General features: G+C 40.6%; 1 protein-coding gene across 1 annotated transcript; it reads left to right on the top strand.

The window, feature by feature from the left end:
- Positions 1-1870: 1870 nt before the first annotated feature.
- Positions 1871-23390, top strand: Uhmk1 (U2AF homology motif kinase 1). Its single transcript, XM_034513684.2, has 8 exons — positions 1871-2288; positions 4027-4319; positions 4972-5163; positions 7503-7597; positions 9043-9119; positions 9259-9357; positions 11170-11258; positions 16543-23390. The coding sequence occupies exons 1-8, from the start codon at positions 2021-2023 to the stop codon at positions 16687-16689; spliced, it is 1260 nt and encodes a 419-aa protein (XP_034369575.1). The 5' UTR covers positions 1871-2020; the 3' UTR covers positions 16690-23390.
- Positions 23391-25178: the final 1788 nt, after the last annotated feature.

Genomic DNA, 25178 nt, shown 5'->3' with positions numbered 1-25178 from the left:
ATGGTATCCAACCAGAAAACTGAGTACCATTATGAGTCAAACCCTCAGTAGAATCAGATGTGTGCTTCTTTGGTCTTTTCCCCCATTCTCAAAACCATGAAATTCTGAAAGGCAAAACACATAGGTCACAAAGGTAAAAGCCCATTGAGATTGGCAGATCCCTGTGTTATTGACTGGAGAAAGGAATGTTTCTATATCTAAGACAATGTATTTTGGGCTTTTTGACACAATAGGTCATATACAATTACTATATTGGTATCTGGCTTTTATTCTCTCAGTTGCTTCATGGACACAAGATGACTAATATGTGTAGCTGCCTGCAGCCACGAATCAACTGGGTTCACCTCACAGGGGGGCTGGAAATGAAAGGGGACAGAGGGCGAGAAAAGATGACGCCAAGACAAAGTTCTCTGATCAAGGCTCAAAGCTTTAATGTTCAGCTCTCAATTTAAAGTGGAATGCCCAATCCATAACCCCTCCTGGTTTCAGCAGGAGATGGGTGGGATAATCCATAATCCATTCTAGGTCACGGCTGGAGATGTCTCAAGGCAAGCCCAGGGGCAATTCTGCTTTTGTGTTCTGTGCAGCTAAGGTGGGTAACTCCACCTAGATCCTATCACTTGGTCTGTTGTGGTAAGCAAGGTCTCTCAGGCCTGCTCAAGGCTGGGGGAAGGGAACAAATATATATTTATTTATTTGTTTCTGTTTTGTTTTTTTAAGATTTATTTATTTCTATGTACATTGATATTCTGCCTGCACGTTTGTGTAAGAGTGCCAGATCCTCTGGAACTTGAGCTACAAACACTTGTGAGCTGCCATGTGGATACTGGGAATTGAACCCAGACCTGGAAGAGCAGCCAGTACTCTTAACCACTGAGCCCACCCCCCACACTGCTCCCCCCCCCCATCTGTCTTTAGCTTTATACTTACTTTAAAAGCAGGAGAGAGGAAGTTACAAGGACAAAAACATAACGTCTATGTGAGTAAAGCAAGATTTTCCAACAAATCCTTGTCAGTTATGCAGGAAGGTCTCATTGACCTTCAGTGACCTTGTGGGTGTAGTCACAACCACCTCTGAGAGAGAACAGGTATTTCTTCTGTGTAAATCACTGTCCCAAAGAAAATTAGGGTTATATTAGAAAAAGAGGTAGTGATGATGGATATCAGGAAGATGTGAAAGCACACAGCTTTGGGCTTGTAACAATAGGTTAAAAAAAAAAAAAAAAGTAAGATGCTGGGCAGTGGTGGCACACGCCTTTAATCCCAGCACTTGGGAGGCAGAGGCAGGCAGATTTCTGAGTTCGAGGCCAGCCTCGTCTAGAGAGTTGAGTTCCAGGATAGCCAGGGCTACACAGAGAAACCCTGTCTCGAAAAACCAAAAAAAAAAAAAAAAAAAAAAAAAAAAAAAAAGATAACTACTGAAGTGACAGTTCAGTGGCTAAGAGGAAGTATAGATCTTCCCAAGGACAGGACTTTGGTTCCCATCACCCAAGTTCAACAGCTCACAATCTCCGGTAAATTCAGCACCAGAGGTATCACACCTTCTTCTGACTTCTTGCACACATGTGGCACAAATACACAAACATATAAATACAAATATAATCTTTTAAAATAAGATAAATAAAACAAACCAATAATTGCCATATGTGTTGCTAGATCCAGGGCCTTCCTTGCCCATGCAAGCCAAGCAATTTACTACTGTGCTACACCCCCATCTCTATTAATTAAGTTAAATACCTTATAATCCTTTTTTAGCTAAACCAAAATTTCCCCCTGGAGGCCCCGCCCCTCTTAGGCCCGCCTCCTTCAGCCTGTAGGATTGGCTTTCCCCCACTTCCGGCTGCTGGTCTGAGTGCGCTCCCGCTTCCTGTGTCATGGCGGCCTGAGGTCCCGGGAGTCGGTGCGGGCGTTGCAAGCCCCTCCCTGCGGAGCGGCGGGTCCGGCGGGGATGTGACGGCGGGCGCCGCGGGCCTGCCTGGCGCGTCGTGTCGGCTCGCGTGTCCTCGCCCCAGCCCGCACCATGGCGGGGTCCGGCTGCGCGTGGGGCGCCGAGCCGCCGCGCTTCCTGGAGGCCTTCGGGCGGCTGTGGCAGGTACAGAGCCGCCTGGGCAGCGGCTCCTCGGCCTCGGTGTACCGGGTGCGCTGCTGCGGCACCCCGGGCTCGCCCCCCGGCGCCCTCAAGCAGTTCCTGCCTCCGGGAACCACGGGGGCTGCGGCCTCGGCCGCGGAGTATGGTTTCCGCAAAGAGAGGGCGGCGCTGGAGCAGTTGCAGGGTCACAGGAACATCGGTAATTGTGGCTGTCCCCCATCTCCTGCCCAAGTTCCTGTCTAAACACAGGCGTCCTCAGCCTGGCTCCCGGCCTTTGGTCCTTTAGGTTTGAGGAGAGGGTCGGGCCTCACTAGTTGTCACGCGATGCAGGTCCCTTTTCAATCCACCTTTACTTTGCAGCTGTCTGAGGTATACAGTTGAGGTGATTATTACATAGCAAATGCTTAGTAAAGTCCGGTTTTTATCCGGTAGTTATAAATGCCTTCTGCAGTGAAAGGCATGAGTTTGCGAGGTTGACATGTCTTGATTGGAAATTTTTGCATCTTTTCCAAATGGAAACTATTCTAGGGCTATGGCATCATTGACATGCAATGATATACTACTAACAACGCAAAAGATACATATTTCGTGTGAATTTGGGAGAGGGAACCCAGTATTAATTAGAAGTTACGAAAGTGTGATATTTAGGAGAACTGCATTTGCTTCAGTACGACTTTCATGACTAAGAGATTTAGAATGTAAGCTTGTTTAGGCCATTGATATATGGAACCAGCCTTCGTTGGTACTACATTTACAGGCGGAGCTTGTAAGCGGTTATAACTTTGGTTAGTAAAGGAACGCCGTAGATCTTGGCAAATAGAACCTATGCATAGCTTGAAGAAAGTCTTTTTTTTTTTCTTTTTAAAAAAATAATACTGATTGGCAGAAGAATGTCCTAATGCTAGTATTGTTTTTCTTTTTCTTTTTTTTTTTCCGTAATCTTACTAAGTGGTATATCAGTATAACTTTGGTGTTTGACAGGGACATTTTTTGCATGCCTCAGTACTTGTTGAATCTCTGCATGATTACATTAGAATGTTATTTGTAATCTGTGTGTGTGTGTGTGTGTGTGTGTGTGTGTGTGTGTGTATCTTAGTGGTTAAAGAACCTTTGCTGTTCTTGCAGAGGACCTGCACTCAGTTCTCAGCATTTCCAGTGATTTGGGTGCATACTGTCTGAGTAGCCAAATGACACTGGGGAAATGCTTGAGGAATTCTTCATTAGACTTTAAAAGAAAAACCCCAGGACAGGCAAGCTATAAATCTCTGTAGCTGCTCTGAGGAGGAGAAAATAAAATAAAGGAAAACCCATGCTGCTTGTGGTAAGCAGCATGGAGGGCAGCCATAGATGGAGGGGGAGTGGGGAGTGGTCAGGCAACCTCCAGGCCAGAAGAGGAGCTTAACAGAAAGTGTTTGAGAAAAGCGTAGAGTAGATTCTTACTTCTTTAGCCTGTTAGGCCCTTAGACAGGTCATTGACCCACCCAACTGGATTAACTCTTATGGGAGGAGACAATGCCTAAAACAGTGGTTCTCAACCTGTGGGTCAGGACCCCTTACAGGATTGAGTAACCCTTTCATAGTGGTTGAAAGCATATCAGATATCCTGCATATCAGATATTTACATTATGATTCTTCACTAGCATTATAGATATGAAGTAACAACAAAAATCGTTTTATGGTTGGGTCACATGAGAAACTATATTTGCGTTGAATGTGTTGCAGCATTCGGAAGGTTGAGAACCCCTGGACTAGAGGGGATTTAGTTTATCGTAGCACTAGCTCTCACAGCAGTTTTACATGTACATGTATGTGTGCACACATGAAGATAAAATTCTCTTTAGACTATCTCAAATTTATATAGCAGGGTTAACTACTTTGGTAGTAAGTTACTGTGAATCTGGTCTTTTTTAAGTATTATAATGTTTTTCTTCTTCTAGTGACTTTATATGGAGTCTTTACCATCCACTTCTCTCCAAATGTGCCATCACGATGTCTGTTGCTTGAACTCCTGGATGTCAGTGTTTCGGAATTGCTTTTATATTCCAGTCACCAGGGTTGCTCCATGTGGATGATACAGCACTGTGCCAGAGATGTTCTGGAGGCCCTTGCTTTTCTTCACCATGAGGGCTATGTCCACGCAGACCTCAAACCACGAAACATCCTGTGGAGTGCGGAGAATGAGTGCTTTAAGCTTATTGACTTTGGACTCAGCTTCAAAGAAGGCAATCAGGTAAGAAATACCTTTATTCTCCATTGTGCTTTAAAAATCTAATAGTCCAAGCCAAGTATTTTTAATGACCATGGTAATTTAGAGACTGAAGGTGTACTTCCAAAATATCTAAGTGTTCCTAATGTAGCAAATTAAAAGAATTTCAGTGATGCTTTGTGAAAGACGGGCATAAGTTTAGGTCAGGTAAAAGTTAGTGAGGCTCAAGAAAGCTCAAAAGTTAATAAGCATACTTAGCCCACATTAAGCTCGTCAGACTCTGTCAGCATTTGGTAAGTTGCTGTTCCTGTTTCTTTGGTGATGGAACTCTTATTCATGGCTCATGGTGAATGTGACCGTCCAGCCAAGTCCTCCTTTCTCTATGATGTATTAGGTTTTTGCAGAATGTCTTTCTCATCAGTGTATAATAGGTAAGAAACTATCTAAAAAAAAAAAAAAAAAAAAAAAAAAAAAGCCTTCCTTTTTGAGCAAATGTATAGAACATGTCCAGCTTTCCTGTGCTAACTGTCCAGTTAAGGAACTGAAGCATTATGGTAGATAAGGACTCGAATTCACGGCATTTTGTCAGTGACTTCCATACCATTGAACAATTCATGATAGAGATGGATGGAAATCGAAACACTTACCAGCTATAATGTTTCCTCGTCTTCTGTAGGATGTAAAGTATATTCAGACAGATGGGTATCGAGCCCCTGAAGCAGAACTGCAGAATTGCTTGGCCCAGGCTGGCCTGCAGAGTGATACAGAATGTACCTCAGCTGTTGATCTGTGGAGCCTCGGAATCATTTTACTGGAAATGTTCTCAGGAATGAAACTGAAACATACAGTCAGATCTCAGGAATGGAAGGTAAGCTGCATGGCAGTTTTGTTTTGAGGTTCTTAATCAGCTCAGGAATATTTGCTTTATAATGATAATTTAGGGGTCTGATTGCATCCTTTCTTTCATGTTTCTGTGTGTATAGTACCTTTAGTTCCTCTGCTCATCCCTACAGCTTCAAATACATTGATGACATTGCATCCTCCCAGCTGCTACTCTAGGTCTTGGGATGTAGTAAGCATTTGCTGAAATGTTTGCATGCATTTTCCCAAACAGGCAAAAAAAAAAAAAAAAAATTCTCTTTGTTGACTAAATTATTTGTTTGACTAAATTATTAACTTTGGAAGTGTTACTAGTGGAACTATAGGTAGTAAGTTTAATAATAATCTTTTAATAATGCTTTACAGTTAAAAAAGTACTTTAATGCATAATCTTGTTAATGTTTCTGAACAATTCTTATGAGGGTAGAGTGGATATTGGCTGCTTTTGTTTTGCAAGTGAAAGCTAGAGGCACAGTTGTATAATAATAGCTTGTTCGAGGTCACATGCTGGTGATCAGCTCTACTTCAAGCTTAGAAGCTTTCCAGAGTTCCATGGTACTTTGCATTTATTAATATTTCATAGGCTGTTAAACATTCTGCACTGGCTAGTTAGCTCATATGGCTGTGGTACGTGGCTACTGCTTTTGTTGTTGTGGGGGAACATGGCTCCTAAGTTTCAAACCCCTGATGTGGGAATGAACTCTTTGTATGTCTCTATGTTAGGAATTAACCATAACTAGTTTTTTAAATGTATTGTGAGGGTTTATTATTGTGATGTCTCAGTATTCTTTCTGCTTGAGGATATATATATATATATATACATATATATATATATACACACATATATATATGCACGCATATATATGTGTATATATATGACATTATCACTGCGTCTAGTTTTAAACAAGAAGTATTTGAAATGAAACATTTTAATAATAAACGTCTAACAAATAGGTGAGCATTATAGTTTGATTTGTGTAAATTCCAGTCACTGATTCATAGTTTAGCAATCCTTGGAAGGAATATGCCTCCTCTTTGGTGGAATTGCCTTATGTTTAGTTTTGGCCCAAGAAAATGCTGCTATGGGCATAAAACCAGTGTCACTTCTTTCTATTCATGGTATTTTTAAGTAGCTCACAGGCTGAGTGTTTTTTCTTTAGTGCTAATCTGAATGTGGATCAGTCATTAAATCAGCTTTCAGTGTATTTAGGCCCTTTGGACTGTATCTGCTTGGCCCAGAGCACTTCAGAAGTAGCTCACACTCAAATTTTTGTGAAATTTGGAGGTGCGACATATACTAATGGCATCTCAAATACATGTCTCTGTAGGTAAAGTGTCATACATAATGTGTTTTATCACCTATGCAAATTGCCAAGTGGGCATGAGCACAAATTCTGAAGTCCAACTGTGCCTCGCTCTCACCTCCTTCTAAGTTATGTATGTGGGTTTGTCAAACCTCTTACTTCCTATAGACTAAGAAGACCGGCAATGTGATATCTTATAAGATTACTAAGGCTAAGAAGCAGTGTTACATAGTTTTTAAAAATAGTTCGTGGCCCATGGTAAATAGCCAGTAGATTCTAGTGATGGTGGGTCTGAAGAAGATCTGATCTTCTTAGTATTTACACAGTTTTGCATTCTGAGTTAGCACAGTACCTTGTTACATTCCTGTATCTCGTGGAAATTAAAGGTATTGGTCCATGCTAGCAGGGAGGGCATGGCTACACTAGAAAGGTCATTCTAGTGCTTGGTTGGCTGTCACCCTTTTCTCTTTATTCTGTCCCCAAGCCCATGACATTGTGCCATCTACATGGTGTGCAGGCATTCCCCCTTCTGATAATATTCTCTGGAATGGTCCTAGCAGGCAAACCAAAGAGGTGCACCGTTCCTTACCTGTGTCCTCAGTGACTCTAAATTGACAGTGAAAATTAATCACCACAGCACTTAAGGGCAGAGTGGTAGTAACTATAAATGGAGTTGTAGCAAAGGCAGTATTCTCATACTTCCTCTTTTTCTCAATGATAGCTTATTTACCTGAAATCAAAAAGACTTATTATCATTAGGCATTGCGATCCACCATTGCGTTCATTCATAAAACCTCATCTCAGTGTGATTTTTGAGTTTTACCCATTCATCTAGGAGATGTTCTTAGTGCCAGGCTGTATTGGTGCCTCTCGAAATTCATGGTATGCAGTCTCCTCCAATTAAGATTATAAGTTCTTGGAAAAAGTGTTACATGTTACTCATGGCTACTCATGTTACTTATGGCTACTGCTTAGTGAATGCAAGCTGAGTCGAGTAACGTAAGGAAAACTTTTCTCCTTTTAGGCAAACAGTTCTGCTATTATTGATCATATATTTGCCAGTAAAGCAGTGGTGAATGCCGCAATTCCAGCCTATCACCTCAGAGACCTTATCAAAAGGTATGTTAGATACGGGTATCACTTGCTTTGTAGACCTTGACCAGCTTAAGGTTCTTTCTTTAATCTATTTCTATTAACTATTACTGATTTGCCTAGTTCTGTAGCCATAATTCCCTCAGAGAGAGGAATTTTAGCCAGGTGAGGTGGCACACACACCTTTCATCTTAGCCCTCTAGTGCAGTGGCAGGCAGATCTCTGTGAGTTCAAGACTAGCCTGGTCTACAAAGAGAGACCTTGTTTCAAACAGAATAGACCTTTCTAATTATATAGGGTCATCTTCTGCTGTTTTTATGTGATGTTAAAGAGAGCCAGGCATGATGACACATCTTTTTGCCCACTGCTTTGGAGGCTGAGGTGGAAGAGCTATAGTTGAGTTTACATTGAGCTACTTGTGAGGCATTGTCTCAAAGCAGCAAATGAGGGGAAAGGTGCTTTGTTTTTCCCTCCTGTGGTCTGGCTTTTATTGTTTTCTCTGTTTTGTTTTGTTGTACCTTCCCCCATCCGTCTCTGTCCGTCTCTCTCTTTCTGTCTGTCTTCTTGTCTACTCCATTTGGATTATTTAGATTAGATTTTTTTCACGCTGGGATTTTCCATGGCTAGGTGACTGGACTGATTATTTTAGGAAGTCTTAGTTTTGGGCTACTCTAGCTCCTAAGATTTCCCAGAGGCTCCCTGTGTTTACCTGGTGCAGTAGTCCCCTGTAGTTTCACCTGCTCTTTAGAATTGGTTTGCTTTACTTCCCAGTGAGCCTCTGTTTAGCTATTATTGTGTTTGCTTGCTTCCTCCCTTATTTTCTCTCATTTATTGGTCACACACTTGTTTATTCTGTACTTTCTCATAAATGAATGCCCATACTGTATGAACATTACTATTGTCGAGTCTGTTTCTGCTGTTACCTATAGAATTTTGCGTGAAATTGCTCTAAGATTAGGGGAATTTGGCAAGATTCATTTATCCCACCACTTTCTTCTGGTTTTTATTTTTGTTTTTTGTTTGTTTCTGTCTTTAAATTGTGCTACCATAATCTGGGCAGTGGTGGCACACACCTTAAATTCTAGCACTCAGGAGGTAGGTGGATGACTATGAGTCTGAGGTCAAACCTGGTCTATAGAGTGAGTTCCAGAATATCCAAGGCTACACACAGAAACCCTGTCTTGAAAAGAACAACAGAAGAATTGTGCTACCATAAACACTGTGCTGCAGTGTGTGCATCAGTTCTTATTTATTAGTTAGAGATATCAGATCATAGCATGATGCTGTCTCAGAAAGGTCTCATGGTTTATGTCACTGTTTGTTGCTCAGGTGGCCTTTGTATGCTGCACAGGGGATGGCTCGGCAGTCTATGCTAATAGGGGTAGTACAAACGTGAACACTGAGCCTTTTTGTCTGATAGTTTCCCTCTCAGAAGGTCTGGCAGTAATCATAGTGATGCTGTTGTGTTTTAGCATGCTTCATGATGACCCAAGCAGAAGGATCCCTGCTGAGATGGCATTGTGCAGCCCGTTCTTTAGCATTCCTTTTGGTAAGTTGTATCTGTCATAACCCCATTCCCTACCCCATCATCTGGCAATCATCTCTGTATATTGTCAGGCTCTCGATGTAATCAGTTTATCAGTTTATGGGGGAATTACACTGAAGCATATTGTCATGAACTTCCACAGCCCCTCACATTGAAGATCTGGTGATGCTTCCGACTCCAGTGCTCAGACTCCTCAATGTGTTGGACGATGATTATCTTGAAAATGAAGATGAATATGAAGGTTAGTGCTTCCCAAATTATACTGTAGTGTTTCTCTCTAACACACAGACTATGACTAATGTTTGTGTTATGTACACTTTATTCCTGGGATTCTTCTATTTTTTTTTTCTAAACACAAAAAATTGAAAAAGACCATTTGACTTATTTTGGGTTTTACTTCTATGAAGAGGTACCATGACCAAGGCAACTCTTATAAAGGGCAACATTTAATTGGGGCTGGCTTACAGGCTCAGAGGTTCAGTCCATTATCATCGAGCTGGAAGCATGACAGTGCCCAGGCAGGCATGGTGCAGGTGGAGCTGAGAGTTCTACATCTTGTTCTAAAGACACACAAGAGATGACTGGCTTCTAGGCAGCTAACATGAGATTCTTAAAGCCTACACCCACAGTGACACACCTCCAACAAGGCCACACTACCAAATAGTGCCACTCCCTGGGCCAAACATTTAAAGCACCACATTATTGAATTCATGTGTAAAATGCTCACTCTTTTTAATTCTTCAGTCATTTGGACTCTTTGATAAATCCACAGAGATTTACCCCTAAGATTCTGTCTCTGATCTGTCTTTTCCATCCCTTCTCTGTGCTGTCATTTCTGCTCTTTGCCTCTCCTTTTTGCTTTTAACAACATTTTCATTCAGGACACATTCACTGTTTTGTGTGGGATTATTTCTTGTTTTTAATGCAAGAGAGACATAGACATGTGATGACAGAGACAGGGCGCTTAGCCTGGCCTGCGTGGTAAGTGTGGGCTTTCACAGCGGAGGCTACATCTGAGCCACTAGTTACCTAAAAGGTAAGTGGGTAGCAGGAAGTACCGTCTTGTAGAAAGTATGACCTGTTCAGAGAAGAGTAGTTTAAAATGATTGTATCTTTTCTGTTGGAAAACAGTTGGTTAAAGATGTAACAGTGACAAGTGTGCACATATCTAATGTGCTTGATTTCTCTGATTAAGAATTGGATCTTGGTCATGAGCTAGTAACACTGGAATATAGTAACATTCTTGAAAGAATGCATAGTGGTCTCACAATAAACATGGGGAAAGAAATCAAACTACTTTAGTTCAAATCAAATTGATATGTCTTTGTTGCCTGGCACATAAACAGTGAATACTGTGGGTAATAGAAAAACAAATTTTGGATGATATTGCTTGAAAAAGTGTGCATCAGCTGTGAGAAATACTCAAATGAGATATAAACAATATTTTATATAATATCAAAATTTTTAAAATAGCTAGGAATTCATCTGATAGGAGACTTTGGGTAATTTCTTGAACATTGTAAACTGCCCAAAAGTATACAGCTATAAACAAATGAGAAGATTTCATTTAATAATATAGGAAATTGGCCAGAGAGATGGATCAGCAGTCACCCACATGGCAGCTCACAATGGTCTTGTAATTCCAGTTCCAAAGTATCCTATGACCTCTTCTGGCAGAACACTCATAAACATACAATAAATGAATGTATTTTTTTTTAAATATAGAAAACCAGAAAGAGACACTTAAGAAATATTAAAGTTGAAATTTTTACTTGAAATACATGAAATGCATTTGCTTGTATACACTGATAACACTGGCAAGCTATAGAAGGAACTTCACAGTGCTGGTTGCCTTCAAGAGAAGAAACAGAATAAAGTTGAGAAGTTGTTTTAAATTTTGAATTATTTAATTGTAATGTATTTAAAATTGTTAATGCATTGAATTTATATTGTTATGCATTATTTTCTAAGGTAAGGAAAATAATTTTATTACTTAGCTCTGTGTCACTGAATTCTCCAGTAATAACTACCTGCTATGTGATTTTATGACCAGATGTTGTAGAAGATGTAAAAGAGGAGTGTCAGAAGTATGGACCAGTGGTTTCTCTGCTTGTTCCAAAGGAGAATCCTGGTAGAGGACAAGTAAGCAAATTTGTTTATAATTGCAGACCTATGTGGAGATTATTAAAGTCTTGTATTATATGGGCTCTGTGGGAAGGTGCACACAAGACTTTTGCAGTGTAGGTGATTATTACCTTCTTACCTTTCTACCCTTCTAAAGGGTCTACAATTTATTTGAGTTTTATAATCACTTAAATTTTATTATAAAAATAGACTAATCTACAGAGATACCAACTGAATTGTGTGCTAATTCCAGTTAGATTTAATTCAAGAACTCTTTGGTTTGTTCTAATTAAGTAAACTTAGAAAACCAGTTGGGTTCAGTTTTGATGCAATAGAAATGATTAGTGATCTTTTAAAGATGGCGATTCGTGCCTGAGTTGTCTCAGTGTGACCGGCCTGTGATGGTCCTGACTCCTCTGTAAGTTGTCTGGGTGAAGACTGATCACAGCATTCTTATTAGAAACGTTCTCTCTAATCAATTACATGGCAAAGAGGACAAGAAAATGCTTTATCTGTATTGTTTCTACTTTTGGAGAGACAATAGTGTTTTACTGCATGTCAGGTCTCTCTTCTCCGCAATGTTAACATCTGAGCCCTGTCACTTCATTGAGGGAGCTGTCCTGGCGTTGTAAACAGTGCTCTTTCTACCCCGGACTGTCTCCCCCTGGAGATGCAGGGCTCCCACTGGAGGACTGCAGTCATTTTTAGTTATGTACTTTACCAAATCCTCGTGGTCTAGCTTCCAGAGTACTAGAACTACAGACACATGCCACCATATTTGCTAATTGTGCTCAGTATTATAAAAATAACTGGCAACTAAAAACAAAAAAAGGGAGAGCATTTATTACAGTCTAATATAGATATTACAGTCTAATATTATAATATAATATACTTGCATTAACATTTGCCTTATTTATTGTCAGGAGCATGCTAAATTATATCCTTGATGTTCTGTTTGCTAGCCAGTATTTTATTATGTTCTAAGCACTTGGCACAAAAAAATGATCAAAGCAAATTTTTAAAAAATGGAGATAAGTACAATTGAGAAAGCTAGACTGAGGAAGTGGTGTTGCTTTGGAAAAGTAGTCCAAGGTGGGCTGCCCTTAGGATGGGTGGTAGGAAAGGGCATTCTGGGAAGATTACACTTGAGTTGGGATATGAAGATAATAAGGAGAAATCAGATAAAACAAACTGCAAATCCCGCCAATCTCACAGTGTCTTAGTATTCCAGGCAGACTTGAGGAAGGTGGTTTGGCCAGCACAGAGTGAGGAAGGAGAGCAGGTGAGATGTGTACGACAGTGGGGAGGGTAGGTCACAGATGAAGATGAACCCATTTAGGCCACTGAAAGAACATTTGAAGTCAGCATCAGCGCCGTCTGAGTCACTACTAAACTCAGTGATCAAGTGAAACAGACCCAGACCAGAAAAATGGCAACATTTTCAGGAGACAAGTGTTCAGTTTGGAGTTGTTATGAAAAAGATCTGGAAATTTGCCATTTCAAGAAATTTTTCTAATCTATTTATTACTTAGTTGGTAAAGCTAGTCTTTATTTAAAAATTTCATTATATTTTTATTGTTTGTGTGCGTGTCTGTATACCATGGTGTGTGTGTGTTTGTGTAAAGCCAGTCTTTATTAAAAAGTTTAATTGTGTGTGTGTGGTGTGTGTGTGTGTGTGTGTGTGTGTAGATCTTTTCCCTCTTTCTACCATGTGGGTCCTGGGGATAAATTGAGGGTTGGTAGCAGGTTCCTTTACCCCTTGAGCCTTCTCACAGGCCCTGGTAAAGGAAGGAAGTGAGGGAGGCAGGCAGACACTAGAAGGCGGACACTCAAAGAGATGGGATCACTTGTCTAGCCCAGGGTTTAATTTCCAACATCACCAAAAATAAAAGAAATAATTAAATAGAAACAAAACGAGATGGGAAAATAATGAGTGTGTTCTATAACACAAGTTATAAAAACAAAGAAAGTTAATATGATATAATGGATAATTACTTTTTATGGTAAGTTGTAAAATAAAATAAATTTTTTGTTTGTTTAGTGTGAATTGATGTCGAGCTGCAGGTCATTTGTGTAGCAGTCGAAGAGACATGACATGGTTTTTGCAAATAATACGTCTATATATTGGACCTTGTGTTTATCTGGGAATAATTAATAATATAAAAATCAGAAATAGACTCGTTATTCTCATGACATCATAGTTTAACCTTTTGTATTGAGTTTTTATTTTATGACAAGGACAAGAGAGAAGATAAAAATGATCATTAATGTGTTAATTTCCGTATTGGATGACATAGTTGATTAATAAAGTTTGCAACTACCTTATAGGACATATATACATATAGTTTTATCAATAGCATTTTCCCCACACAATTTTATTCAAACAACCTGAAAAGACTACAGTTTGGGACATTTGGAAATGCTTTTATTTTCATTTAATGAGACATTGTAGAGATGAGGTTTCAGAACAGATGACAAGTGTCATATCTAATTTTCATTTTTGTGTGTGTATGTCTCAGTTGAACCCAGAGCTTGCCAATATGGCTGGTCTTATTGGGCTGGCTTGTTCTGGGGATCCCCTGTCTCTGCCTTCAGAGACTGGTATTCAGACAAATAGCTATGCCTACCTGTCATTTTACATGGGTTCTTGGGATCTAGTCTCCAGGCCTCATTGTTGTAGGACAAGCACTTTAACCAGTGAGATGTCTCTCTAGCCTCTTTTATATATTAAAATTAAGGCATGTTTTATCATTGGATAATCTTGACTTCAAGAGTAGTACACAGTTTAGAAATAGTTATATGGAAGGAGAAAAATTAGTATATATATTTGTGTATACATATACTCAGAAAATCTCACCATAGATCTACGTTCCTTAAGTTTTATGTTCTCCATCATGCTTAACAGAACACTTGTGGAAGACGGAACCACCAGGCATAGGTCACATAGGGTTTGGAATATTAATGAAAAGGCTGGAGATATGGCACAGACTGGAAAGTTCTTGCTGCACAAGTGTGAAGACCCATTTAAATCACCAGTATCAGTGTAAAAAGCCAAGTGTATAGTCATGCACCTGCAGCCCAGCACTGAGGAACGGGAGTCGGAGACTCTGGGGCTTGTTGGCCACCCAGTCTAGCTAGTTGGTGAGTTCTGAGTCATTGAAAAACCCTGTCTTTAAAAATAAGGTGGAAGAGTGATTGAGGTAGACAGCAGTCCTCAGCCTTTAGCCTGACCTGCACATGTACATACACAGCCAGACACACAGGCACATGCACCTATGTGTGTACACATGCACACGGAACTCTATTAGACATTTTTCTATATATCTTAGGGAGAAAGTTTGGCTTTTTTTTTTTCAAATGAGAGATGGGTTCTTGTGAAAGGAGAGATGAGAACTGGGGATGTACCTGGATTTGTAGGAAGATTAATTTGAGGAAAACATACAAAAGAAAATGTATATAAGAGTTAGGTATGGTGGCACTGCCTGTCACTCAAGCATTTGAGAGGCAGAGGCAGAAGAGTGAGGAGCTCAAGAGATTCTCAGCTACATAAGTCTGGGTCAGCTTGGGTGACATGAGACCCTGCCTGAAACAAGAACCAAAAGGTTAGGATCTAAGTGTTATTTTTTTGGGATCCATTTTCACATTCCCTTTGAAAGTCTGAACGTCTGAGCTTAGGTGAATTCTTGACATAATGAATAAGGGACATAGTAAAGCATAGAGGCAGTTCTTCGAATTTTCTGATACGTGGGATAACTGAGAACAGTCATCCTGGATCACTCCCTTGCCTGCCTCTTTTGCTTTATTTAGGACAGCGAAGAGAACTTAATGGTCCCAGTCTCTCTACCTCTGGGAGACTGAAGATCCTCTGGGAAGGGAAATCACCAGGTTTTTGTTTTGCTTTTTGGTTTTTTGGGGGGGGGGGGGGGTTGTTTGTCTTTTTCGAGACAGGGTTTCTCTGTATAGCCCTGGCTGTCCTGGAACTCACTCTATAGACCAGGCTGGCCTCCAACTCAGAAATCCACCTGCCTCTGCCTCCCAAGTGCTGGGATTAAAGGTGTGCGCCACCACTGCCCGGTGAAATCACCAGTTTTAAACACCTTTATTACAGCTTTAGTGGTCTATAGCTTGTACAGTTGTTTTCAGTGGCCTTGTTCAGACATCCCCTTCATGTCCTTCATAGGTGTAGCTTTCTTTGGGGTGGTATTACAGCTGCTCTCTGGGCTCCTCATTAGCATTCCTCTGTGAGCTTCATATAAACGTGGATGCTTTTTCACCTCACTTATCTTTGACAGCTCTTAAGAATTTGACGAATTGAGCTGTTTTAAGGAAGTGTTTTAAACCTACTACTATAAAATGTGCCCAGTGGATCATCAGCATTGCCTTTAGAGAAATGTGATGAAGCAGACACAGGCAGGTGGGATGGCGCAAAGTAGAGGTTTGTGTGTGGTAGAGGCGCTTGTGAGCAGGCCTGATGGCCTCAGTTCAATTGTAGAGTCCCACAAGGTGGCAGGAGAGAGCTGATGCCTGAGAGTTGTCCTCTGACCTACATGCATTCACACAATCAATCAATCAATCTCTCTCTCTCTCTCTCTCTCTCTCTCTCTCTCTCTCTCTCTCTGTGTGTGTGTCTGTGTGTGTGTGTGTGTGTGTGTGTGTGTGTGTGTGAATTTTATAAAGAATTTAGATACTAAATCTGTACTTGGGATGACTATAAGCAAAATCTGGGTTTTAACAAAATCCCCGCCGGGCGGTGGTGGCGTACGCCTTTGATCCCAGCACTTGGGAGGCAGAGGCAGGTGGATTTCTGAGTTTGAGGCCAGCCTGGTCTACAGAGTGAGTTCCAGGACAGCCAGGGCTATACAGAGAAACCCTGTCTCGAAAAACCAAAAAAAAAAAAAACAAAATCCCCAGATGATGCACAGTCATGCATTTAATAACAGGAAATATGTGAGAAATATATCCCTGTGGTTCTGTTGGTGTGTAAACTGATACCCAGCACACTTATACTTACATGCTGAAGTCTACAAAACGCTTAGGCTGTATGATATAGACTGATGTTTCAGGGCTACTAACCTGGGGTATTACTGTCCTGAATAGTATAGGCAGCTGCAATACACCGAAACACAGTAAAATTCATATACCAGGCAGTATGCATTTTCAACTCTATTATATAGGGGGCCAGTGTCTTACATGGTCTTTCATTGATGTTGTTATGTGGCCTGTGACTAGGTATACATTAAAGTTGTGGGTACATCTAAAGTCACTGTGGTGAAATGACATTGTCTTTTCTAACCTCCTTCAGGTCTTTGTTGAGTACGCAAACGCTGGCGATTCCAAAGCTGCTCAGAAGTTGCTGACTGGGAGGATGTTTGACGGGAAGTTTGTTGTGGCTACATTCTACCCGCTGAGTGCCTACAAGAGGGGATATCTTTACCAAACCTTGCTTTAATCAGTAACCTAAGGACTATTTCCTGTTTCTCCTCTTCCATTTCTTGGATTATTATATTCCACAGCTGAATGCAGGAGCACCCCTTTGCCCATTTTAAAGGGTACCTTGTACATTTATTTAATCCTACTAATGTGCAGCCATTGCCCAAACAGTGACTGCATTGCAAACATGGCACTGAGTAGGACAAGACCTCTCAGCTATACATTGAGGGGGTAGAGCACCCATGTGGGCACCCTTAATTTGTGCAGTAGGGCAGGTGTTGCTCTTTACTATGTAACCTAAAAAGATGTCATTTCATGTGGTGATAAAGCAAAGATGAGTCATTTGTCATAGTGAATATTATTAACAAATTTGTTAGGGTTGGTGACATCACAGAATATTGTGTGTATTGTCAGGTGTATCTCCTTGTTGTTCTAGCTGGCACTGGATGCTCTAATAATGTTACGTCATTGTCAGGCAGCAGTTACCTACCGTGTTCTTAACAATGAGTTGTGAATTTTTCTAAAGGAGTACTGTAGGACTTAATATTCCTCTGAAGAAACTGCAGTGAGCCTGTCAATGTTTTTAAAGTTACTATTAAGGCTTTTAAAATAGAAAGCTGATGCTTGGTCTTGCACAATTTTTATGTCTAGTGTGTATGCTTGAGTGGGTGTGCAGGTGTGAAAGACTAGAGAAATCTGAGTCAGTCGTGTGAGCTCATACAGTCTATAACCATTTCTTCCTACCACTTTCATGCTTGAGAGACGGGCTATAGGTTTCTTGAAAGTTGGTCTGACAGATAGAATGTAAATGACAAGAGAGTTCATCACTGTAAAGTGCAGAACAAAGTGGAATCTAGACCAGGGTTGCATGCAGCTCTTCAGAGTGACTGGAACAAAGACAGTGTGGGTACATGTAAGGTACCCCATTCTCTGCTCTGCTTTCGACCCAAGATTGGCTCATCTCTTTTGTACTGAACCTCTTGTAATAATCATAAAGTTTTCCCAGATGTGATTCTTTCTGCTGTAATGGGAAATTGAAGTAGATCAAAAAAAAAAAAGTTAGATGCACAGTGACAGGAAAGAGAAAAGTGCAGAGAAGGCAGCTAATCACAGCCCTCCTCCCCGCTGTCTGCCTGCTCCTTCCCCTCCTTTCCCTTTGCCTCTGTCTGCAGCTGGAGGGCAGTGTGCTGAGATATCACCGGCTTTTGACTGTGAGGGAGTAAAGAAAAGCTGACGTGTTATAACATGGAAGTAGGAAGGAAGAAAACTCGATTTCTAAAAGAACAGTAACAGTCTAGTGTGTCCTTGATAGAGGATGCCTGTTGTCAGGAGTTTGTTGGCACAAACTGACTGGCTTGAGGAATATGATTCTTCCTACTCTGTAGTAGATTGCCTTGAAAAGTGTAAACTTAGGAAACTTTTGTAAAGCACTGATTATACAAGATAACCCACAAATTGTACACTTGTTATGAAGTTTTTCCTATTTCCTTACCTGAATGAAAGTTTTAGTTATTTATTTTTCCTTAGGAAAGAGTGTTTGTTTCTTTTCCTGCTGGCAGCCTGCTTATATAATCTATTGTCAATGCTGTTCAAGTTCCTGGAAAGTCTGTTAAAACTTGTATTTTAGAAGATGAATTATTTTACCCTGTTTAGACATTTACTGTCCAGCATTTGTTAATATGATCAAATTATTCAGAGCTCCCTTGTATGAAGTTAAATTTGGTATAAGGGGACTTAATGATGAATTAATTACCTCTGTTCTTATGTTGTGGTCCCCGATGTGTGTTTTAGGAAGAAGGCTTTTTTCAGGGGTTCATTGGGTGGTTGGTTTTCAAGTCAAACTTGGAAGAACATAGAATCAGGACTGTGAAGTCCTAGCCGAGCTTTCCTAAAACAAATATTTACATGAGGAGTTGCTTCTGTGGTCATTAGTAGTAGGTCTCTACGTCTCTACTGATGGACACAAGATACAAGTCAAGTCTTTTGAAGGGCAAGAATGGTTAGCACATGTTCCCATATCTCATAAAAAAGAGATCCTTGCAAATAAACTGCAGGTAGGCTTCCAAGCCCTATCGTGCAGTGTGCTGCTAACACTCCTGTGCCCCCAGCATTCCGTGAACCTCATTGCAGATGTAGTTACGCACATGTGTAGTGTCTAACACTGTAGACTTGTCACAGACAATGCTAGCTAGATTTTAAGGGAGCTGAGGAAGTAAATGAGCCCAAGTAATCACATCAAGTTCAATGAATTAAATAGTTTATATTGAAGCCACAGACTTGAAAACAAAAGATAACCTACTATGATTTAAACCATTGTGTGATAGCTCTTAGCCCATTTTACCAAAGAGGACATCTGCAGATTCCTCCTCCTCTGATACTATCAGGAATTTCATTTTAATATCTTTCTTAAACTAGGACCAAATAAATACTACAAAAGATGCAATTTTCACAATAAATATATGCACAGAAATTTTAATTCTTTGAAATCATTAAAAACCTAGAATTCTCTTATTAGGGGGTAATGTAAAGAGGCGAGAATTCATGTTACTTAGTCCCTATCTTTGGGGGCAAATTTTATCTCAGGTAGTTTTTCTCTCCCTATATTAAGATTTGTGCTTCCTTCTCTCTTGCCTTCTTAGGTTCTTTATTCTTCCATGGTACTGCTATAACATGGCACATTCTGTCCCTGATAAGGCACAGAAAGTGATTGCCTGCAGGGAAATTTTGGGTTCTTTAGAAGTATTTGGAGGAGGTGACTTGTAGCCATTATCAAAACTATGACACTAGTTCAAAGAGAATAATAGAGTGGGACACCCCAGTAGGGTATTGCCTGCATTTTACCATAACTGCATTTATTATAACTGGATACTCTTCTTCCTTTGTGACCATGGGTACAGCATCTCTCTTTGGGAACTCTTTCTTTCTGCTATCCCTTGAGCTGGATTTATGGCTGCTTTTAGAATCAAATGACTAAGGTAGTTTTACGCATCTGCCTCTGTTTTAACTGAGAGAAGTGTGGCCTTGTTATGTAGCTGCTGAAGAATTCTGAGAAATGTTAATCTGCCAACAACTGTACTGCCACCCAGAAAAAGATGCAGAAGTATTAGGGGCATAAGGCTTCCTTCTGTCTTAGCACTCTAGACTCTCTCAGGTAAGGCATCAGTTTACAGGATAACTTAGAAGCAGGGTTAACATCATGCTGTTTCATGGCTCTGTTGAATGTATTGATTAGAAGCAGGTGGCTGACACTTTGGCATCATTCTTGGTAGTTCTCCCTTCAGTTTATTAGGCAATTTTCTTTTCAACAGTCACTGAAAATGAGCATCATTGTGCCTACCCAGTGGGAAATTTAACAGTGCAGTGGGTGAGAGACACACTGGTAACCATGCACTTTACCTAGACTCTCACCCAAGGGGTACAGGCTGGGCTATTTATTCAGATTAGGGTACAGATCGTGACTTTGCATCTGTTGTATGCATAGCTAGCTAAAGTTTTGGGCAAGTGCCTTGTGTTTCCTGTCAAATATTAAACCTCATCTGGCCAAAAGCTCCAGGAGGTGACTGCACTGTTGCCTTTTTCTTGGAATAATTTGGATTGATTCATATTAGTCCAGAATTTTTGTTTTTGTTTTTGTTTTTGTTTTTTGTTTTTCGAGACAGGGTTTCTCTGTGTAGCCTTGGCTGTCCTGGCACTCACTCTGTAGACCAGGCTGGCCTCGAACTCAGAAATCCACCTGCCTCTGCCTCCCAAGTGCTGGGATTAAAGGCGTGCGCCACCACCGCCGGCAGTCCAGAATTTTCTTGGCTTACTTTTAAAAAAAAATGTATAAAACAATTCCAGTTTGACTTATTTCAGAATTGCATATTGATGGAAAGGCCAGTAGTCTAACACATCTAATTCTGGGATCTAGTTTCATTTATCAGGTTCCTTCCTCAAATCTTACTGATCTAGCTCTCTATTTCTTATAAGTTGTGGTCACTTACACACAGGTCCTTGGTCACTGCTAGCTCAACAGAATCCTGCTTTCTTGAGGTGCTCAGCAAGTGACCTTTCTTTGCCATAGGGTTTGACACTCTTTTCACTTGGCATTACCAGTCTCCTCAAGTACACTCTGCTCTTTCGAGTCTGTCAAGTGGAGCTCATCTGGTATGTTTAGATTTTAGATTTTTGGGGCGTTGGTGTTCAAGACAGGGGTTCTCTGTGTAGCCTCATCTGTCTTGGAGCTAGATTTTAGATTCTTAATCATGGAGAAATTTGGATATTTTAGTTTTTAGAGTGGCCCCATTTTTTTTTTTTAATGAATTCTGATCCTTTCTCTACCTTATACCATACGGTGGATCATGATTTTTGTCCTTGCCACCTCCCCCAGATGGTGTTCACCAATGACTGATGCTTCATACCATGACAAGCAGTTGGCAGGTACTAGGTATTTAAGAAGGTAAACAATTTAGAGTATTTTTGCTATGATTTTTATAGGAGAAATGAGCTATCAGAAGAAATTTGTACAAGCCAGGGAGCATTTAGGATAGTTTTTGGAGACAGGGTTTTGCAGTGCAGCTTAGACAGGTCTCCAGCTCAGGATCTTCCTGTCTCAGCCTACCAAGTGCTGCTGTGCACCGTCTTGCCCAGCTCTGTTAGGAAACTGTTTTATAGATGGTCATTTAGGTGATTTTTCAGGATGTAAGACCAACACAAAAGTTTACACACATTTTGCTGTCCTGATAAAATTTATTCATTTTCTATAGCTCAGCACTTTCCCTGATTCTTGTGCTGCTTATGGAAATGATTGTTTTAAATGTGCTGTCTTTGTGCCTTTCAGAGTCATGATCATGGTAGTTGTGTTTAATACTAGAGTTCATGGGAAGCTCACTAACTGATTGCCAGAGTATTAGACGGGGTAGCAGCCGAGATAATAGGAAGAAATATTGCTGGCTCTTTTGAAGGCTGTATGTGTTTTGTGAACTGAGTTCCTAGTGTTTTAGTGGAAAGGCAGACACACTTTTCCTTGCCTTACGAGGTCATTCATCCTGTTGTACAAAAGACAGCTGATTCTGCTCTACTTCTCTGTTAAAGCAAAGCAAGTTACATTCTTGGAAGAAGACTGGAATTGTTTGTTTGTTGTTTGTTTGTTTCTTACTGAGAACCTTGTGTAAGCAGCACAACAGTTACTGCTACCTTCAGCTACTGATGATCCGTGAGCAGGTCTCTAGTCATTCTTTAAGATCCTTGGTTGGAATCACTTCCTTTCTCTCTGTCAGCTCCTCTTACTATTCATGCTATCAAGACAGCATGCAGAAGCAGCATGCACATGTTGACTCACGCGCTTCAGTGACTTGAGTTACTTTCAGCTGTGTTACTCTACTAGGTGGGTCATCAGAAGGCTGTCAGAGATAAGAGCAAAGAAGGGAAAGCAGAGAGGAGAAAAATGGCTCCCTTACTGGTGTCAGTAATCTTCCACATGGACAGAGGTCATGGTTTAAGAATCTAGACTTTTTACCTGTAGCTTAAAAACATTGCCTTTCTTATACATTCCTCATCCTCGTTTCCCCAAAAAATTGTTGTCAGGGTTTATGAGGCCAGATTACATACATATTCATTTCTCCTGATTTTTAAGAAGGATTTGAATGTCAGCCCTTGTGTATTTGGTGTTCACTACTATTCTTGGGAATAAAGTCTCAGAGAGAAACTGGGGTCAACCACCTCTGTCCTCCTGTTGCACATGGAGTGGCAGCATCTGTGTGTACTAATGCAGTTACAGCGCCTTGTGAAAAGGAGTGGGAGCAGTGTCTATCCAAGAAAACCTTCAGTCTGCACTTCTGTGAACCGAGGAGTATAAAGCTGTCACATTTTTTAGCATGATTTACTTTTCATTCTTAATTCTTTTTGAAAAATCTTAAAATACTTTAACATTCCTTAAGTAGTGTCAGATCTAGAGTAGAAGGCTTTTGTTCTCCCATCCTAAAAAGGGCTCCATCTTTTTGATCTTTTTTTCACTCTTAGAAATTTATGATCAGTACATTTTAATAGTTTCTGATCTCTAGACTATGTCAGCACTGGAGTGGTTGGTTGTGAATATCAAAACCTACTACTGTTTTCCTTTGGGGACATGCAATTGCCGTTTGAGGCATAGAAGGACTGGTTTAAGCAACATGTGAAAGATCACCTAAACCAAAGCCGATTTTAAGGGGCATTGATTCCTGTTGGTTCCCCTTCACCTTGATTGACAGGACAGGAGCATTTCAGTGCACAGTGAGTGGCTGTCCATCACGTCTCTACCTGGGGTTTCAGTAGCGTGTTGCATTTCCTAAATTTCCTGATTCTATGATTCTGTTTTTTGTGGTGTTTTACTGCTTGTGTGTGATTGATTATTGGGTTTTTTTTTAAAATGTTGTTTGTTTGTTTGAACTAAGTGAGACTATAAATGTAGATAGATGTGTTTTAGTACCAAGATGTTCTTTTTTCAAATCCCTAAAATTTCTGGTTTCATTATCAGTCTTTCAGATGTCTATTTTCTTGCTGAATAGCAGAGGACTTTATTTCCTATAAAGTGTGAGCACTGTGTTTCAGCGAGCTGCATTGCGTACTTTTGCTGAAAACTTCTCTGTAAACACAATTGCCTTGTTGAGTTTTGTTGTAAACTGACTCGCCATGCGATGCACTGTTGATAGCTTCCTAATGTGTGGTGGATAAGAGTGATATAATAAAGCTTACAAAGAAGAAGTGCTCTTTCATTTCTTGTCCTTCTTTTAATGAGCTAGCATTTCATGTAGCTCAGCTGGCCTTCAACCCACTACATAACTTACGCTGGCCTTGAACTCGTGATCCTGCGGCCTCTACCTCTCGTGTGCTGGGATTGCAGGTGTGCACCACTGCCCTAATTCTATTTCTATGATTCTAACAGTATAAATATTCAAGCTTATCCAACAAGTAAATATATTTTATGCTTTAATCTTTACTACAAGCTACCATTAATAATTTTTCCTAGGCTGGAGAGGCTCAGGGATTTAGAGCACTGGCTGCTCTTCCAGAAGACCTGGGTTCAATTCCCAGCACCCACATGGTGTTTCACAACTGTCTAACTCTAGTTCCAGAGGACCTAACATCAGCACACAGATACATGCAGGCAAAACACCATTGCCCATCAAATAAGAACAAATTAAAAAATAATTTTTCCCAGCATGCATGAGACCCTAGGTTTAATTCACATTAAAAATTTCCCAGGACTGGACATAGGGTTCAGTGGTTAGCATTTGCTGCTCTTTTAGAGGACACAGATTTGGTTCCCAGCACCCACAAGATAGCTCATAACTGTGTGTAACCCAATTCCAGGGTTTGTACTGCCCTCTCCTGGCCTCTGTGGGCAGCAGGGATACGTGTGTACACACACACACACACACAGACACACACACCATGAAGTAAATAAATTCTTTCCCAGGAAAGCATATGATAGATGGAAGTCTGACTCCACAGATGTTCTTTGATGCATATGTATGCATAGGCATGCACACATGTGCCAAAATAAATGGCACAAAAGAAAAAAAAAACTATTTAATTTTGGTAAGTAGTGAACCAAATTGACCATACCAGAATGTGAGTTTTAAATATTAATTGTGGAAAAATGTTCATGGTATTGCAGGAATAACCTGGTTCAACAAGAAACACAGTTGGGAGATTTCTATGCTAGTCCTGTGTTTTATCAGATGGGATAACTTTAATCATGGGATGTTATTTTGACAATAGTTGTGTTTTCTGAGGAGCCCATGAGATGCTGTGGAAGTCTACAGATAAGCACTTAGGGAGAGCTTGTCAGCCAGGTGGCAGACTCTTCAGAGTTTAGATACTTAATGGTCTGAGATTTAACAGTTTAGGAGGGACACTGGCACCTTTTAAAAAAGCAAAATAAAAACAATAATCTGAATGATAAATTTACAGGAAAAAGCAGGAGAAGCATCTTAGGGACATCAAGAGCTCCAACTAGAGATTATGTGTGTTGAAATCGGCAGTTAGACCACACAACAGAATCAGCTCAGAGAGCTTTCTAGAATACAGTTGCTGTGCTGTGCTCTTGGGTTCTGACTAGGTCTGTGTGAGCTATGAGGCTGCATTTTTACTGCGTTCCTGGGTACAACTGCTGGCTTGCCTGGAACCACACTTAGAACTATTGAGCTTTGGTTCTAGAGGCAACAGTGGTTATGTGTAGAAAAGCAGAAACAGATTCAGTTCACAAGCTACCCGGACCCCCTGACAATTGTAACTGTAATAGCAACTATTCAATTTTTGAAATGTGGTATGCCCCCCTCTACCTTCTGAGAAGTGTTCTTTCTTGTACATGTGTGGTGTGCGTGGGTGTGGGTGTAGGGGGCCATTGTGCGCAGGCAGTATGCAAGTGTGCATCCAAGTGTCAAGGCCTGAGGCTGACATGAGGACTTTGTCAATCACTCTTCCACCTTAGCCTTTGAGAAAGGTCTTTCAACCAGTCAATCCCAGAGCTTAGTAACATAGCTGGTC

Source organism: Arvicanthis niloticus, chromosome 10 (assembly GCF_011762505.2).
Source record: "Arvicanthis niloticus isolate mArvNil1 chromosome 10, mArvNil1.pat.X, whole genome shotgun sequence".
NCBI lineage: Eukaryota > Metazoa > Chordata > Mammalia > Rodentia > Muridae > Arvicanthis > Arvicanthis niloticus.
Note: the sequence above shows the minus strand (reverse complement) of the source record. Positions and strands in the feature narration are given on the sequence as shown.

Bases quoted from the DNA above. Each gene is read 5' to 3' on its own strand.
- Uhmk1 (XM_034513684.2), top strand. From the start codon at position 2,021: ATGGCGGGGTCCGGCTGCGCGTGGGGCGCCGAGCCGCCGCGCTTCCTG. The intron at 5,164-7,502 runs GTAAGCTGCATG...TTCTCCTTTTAG, and splicing joins TCAGATCTCAGGAATGGAAG to GCAAACAGTTCTGCTATTAT. The intron at 7,598-9,042 runs GTATGTTAGATA...GTTGTGTTTTAG, and splicing joins CTCAGAGACCTTATCAAAAG to CATGCTTCATGATGACCCAA.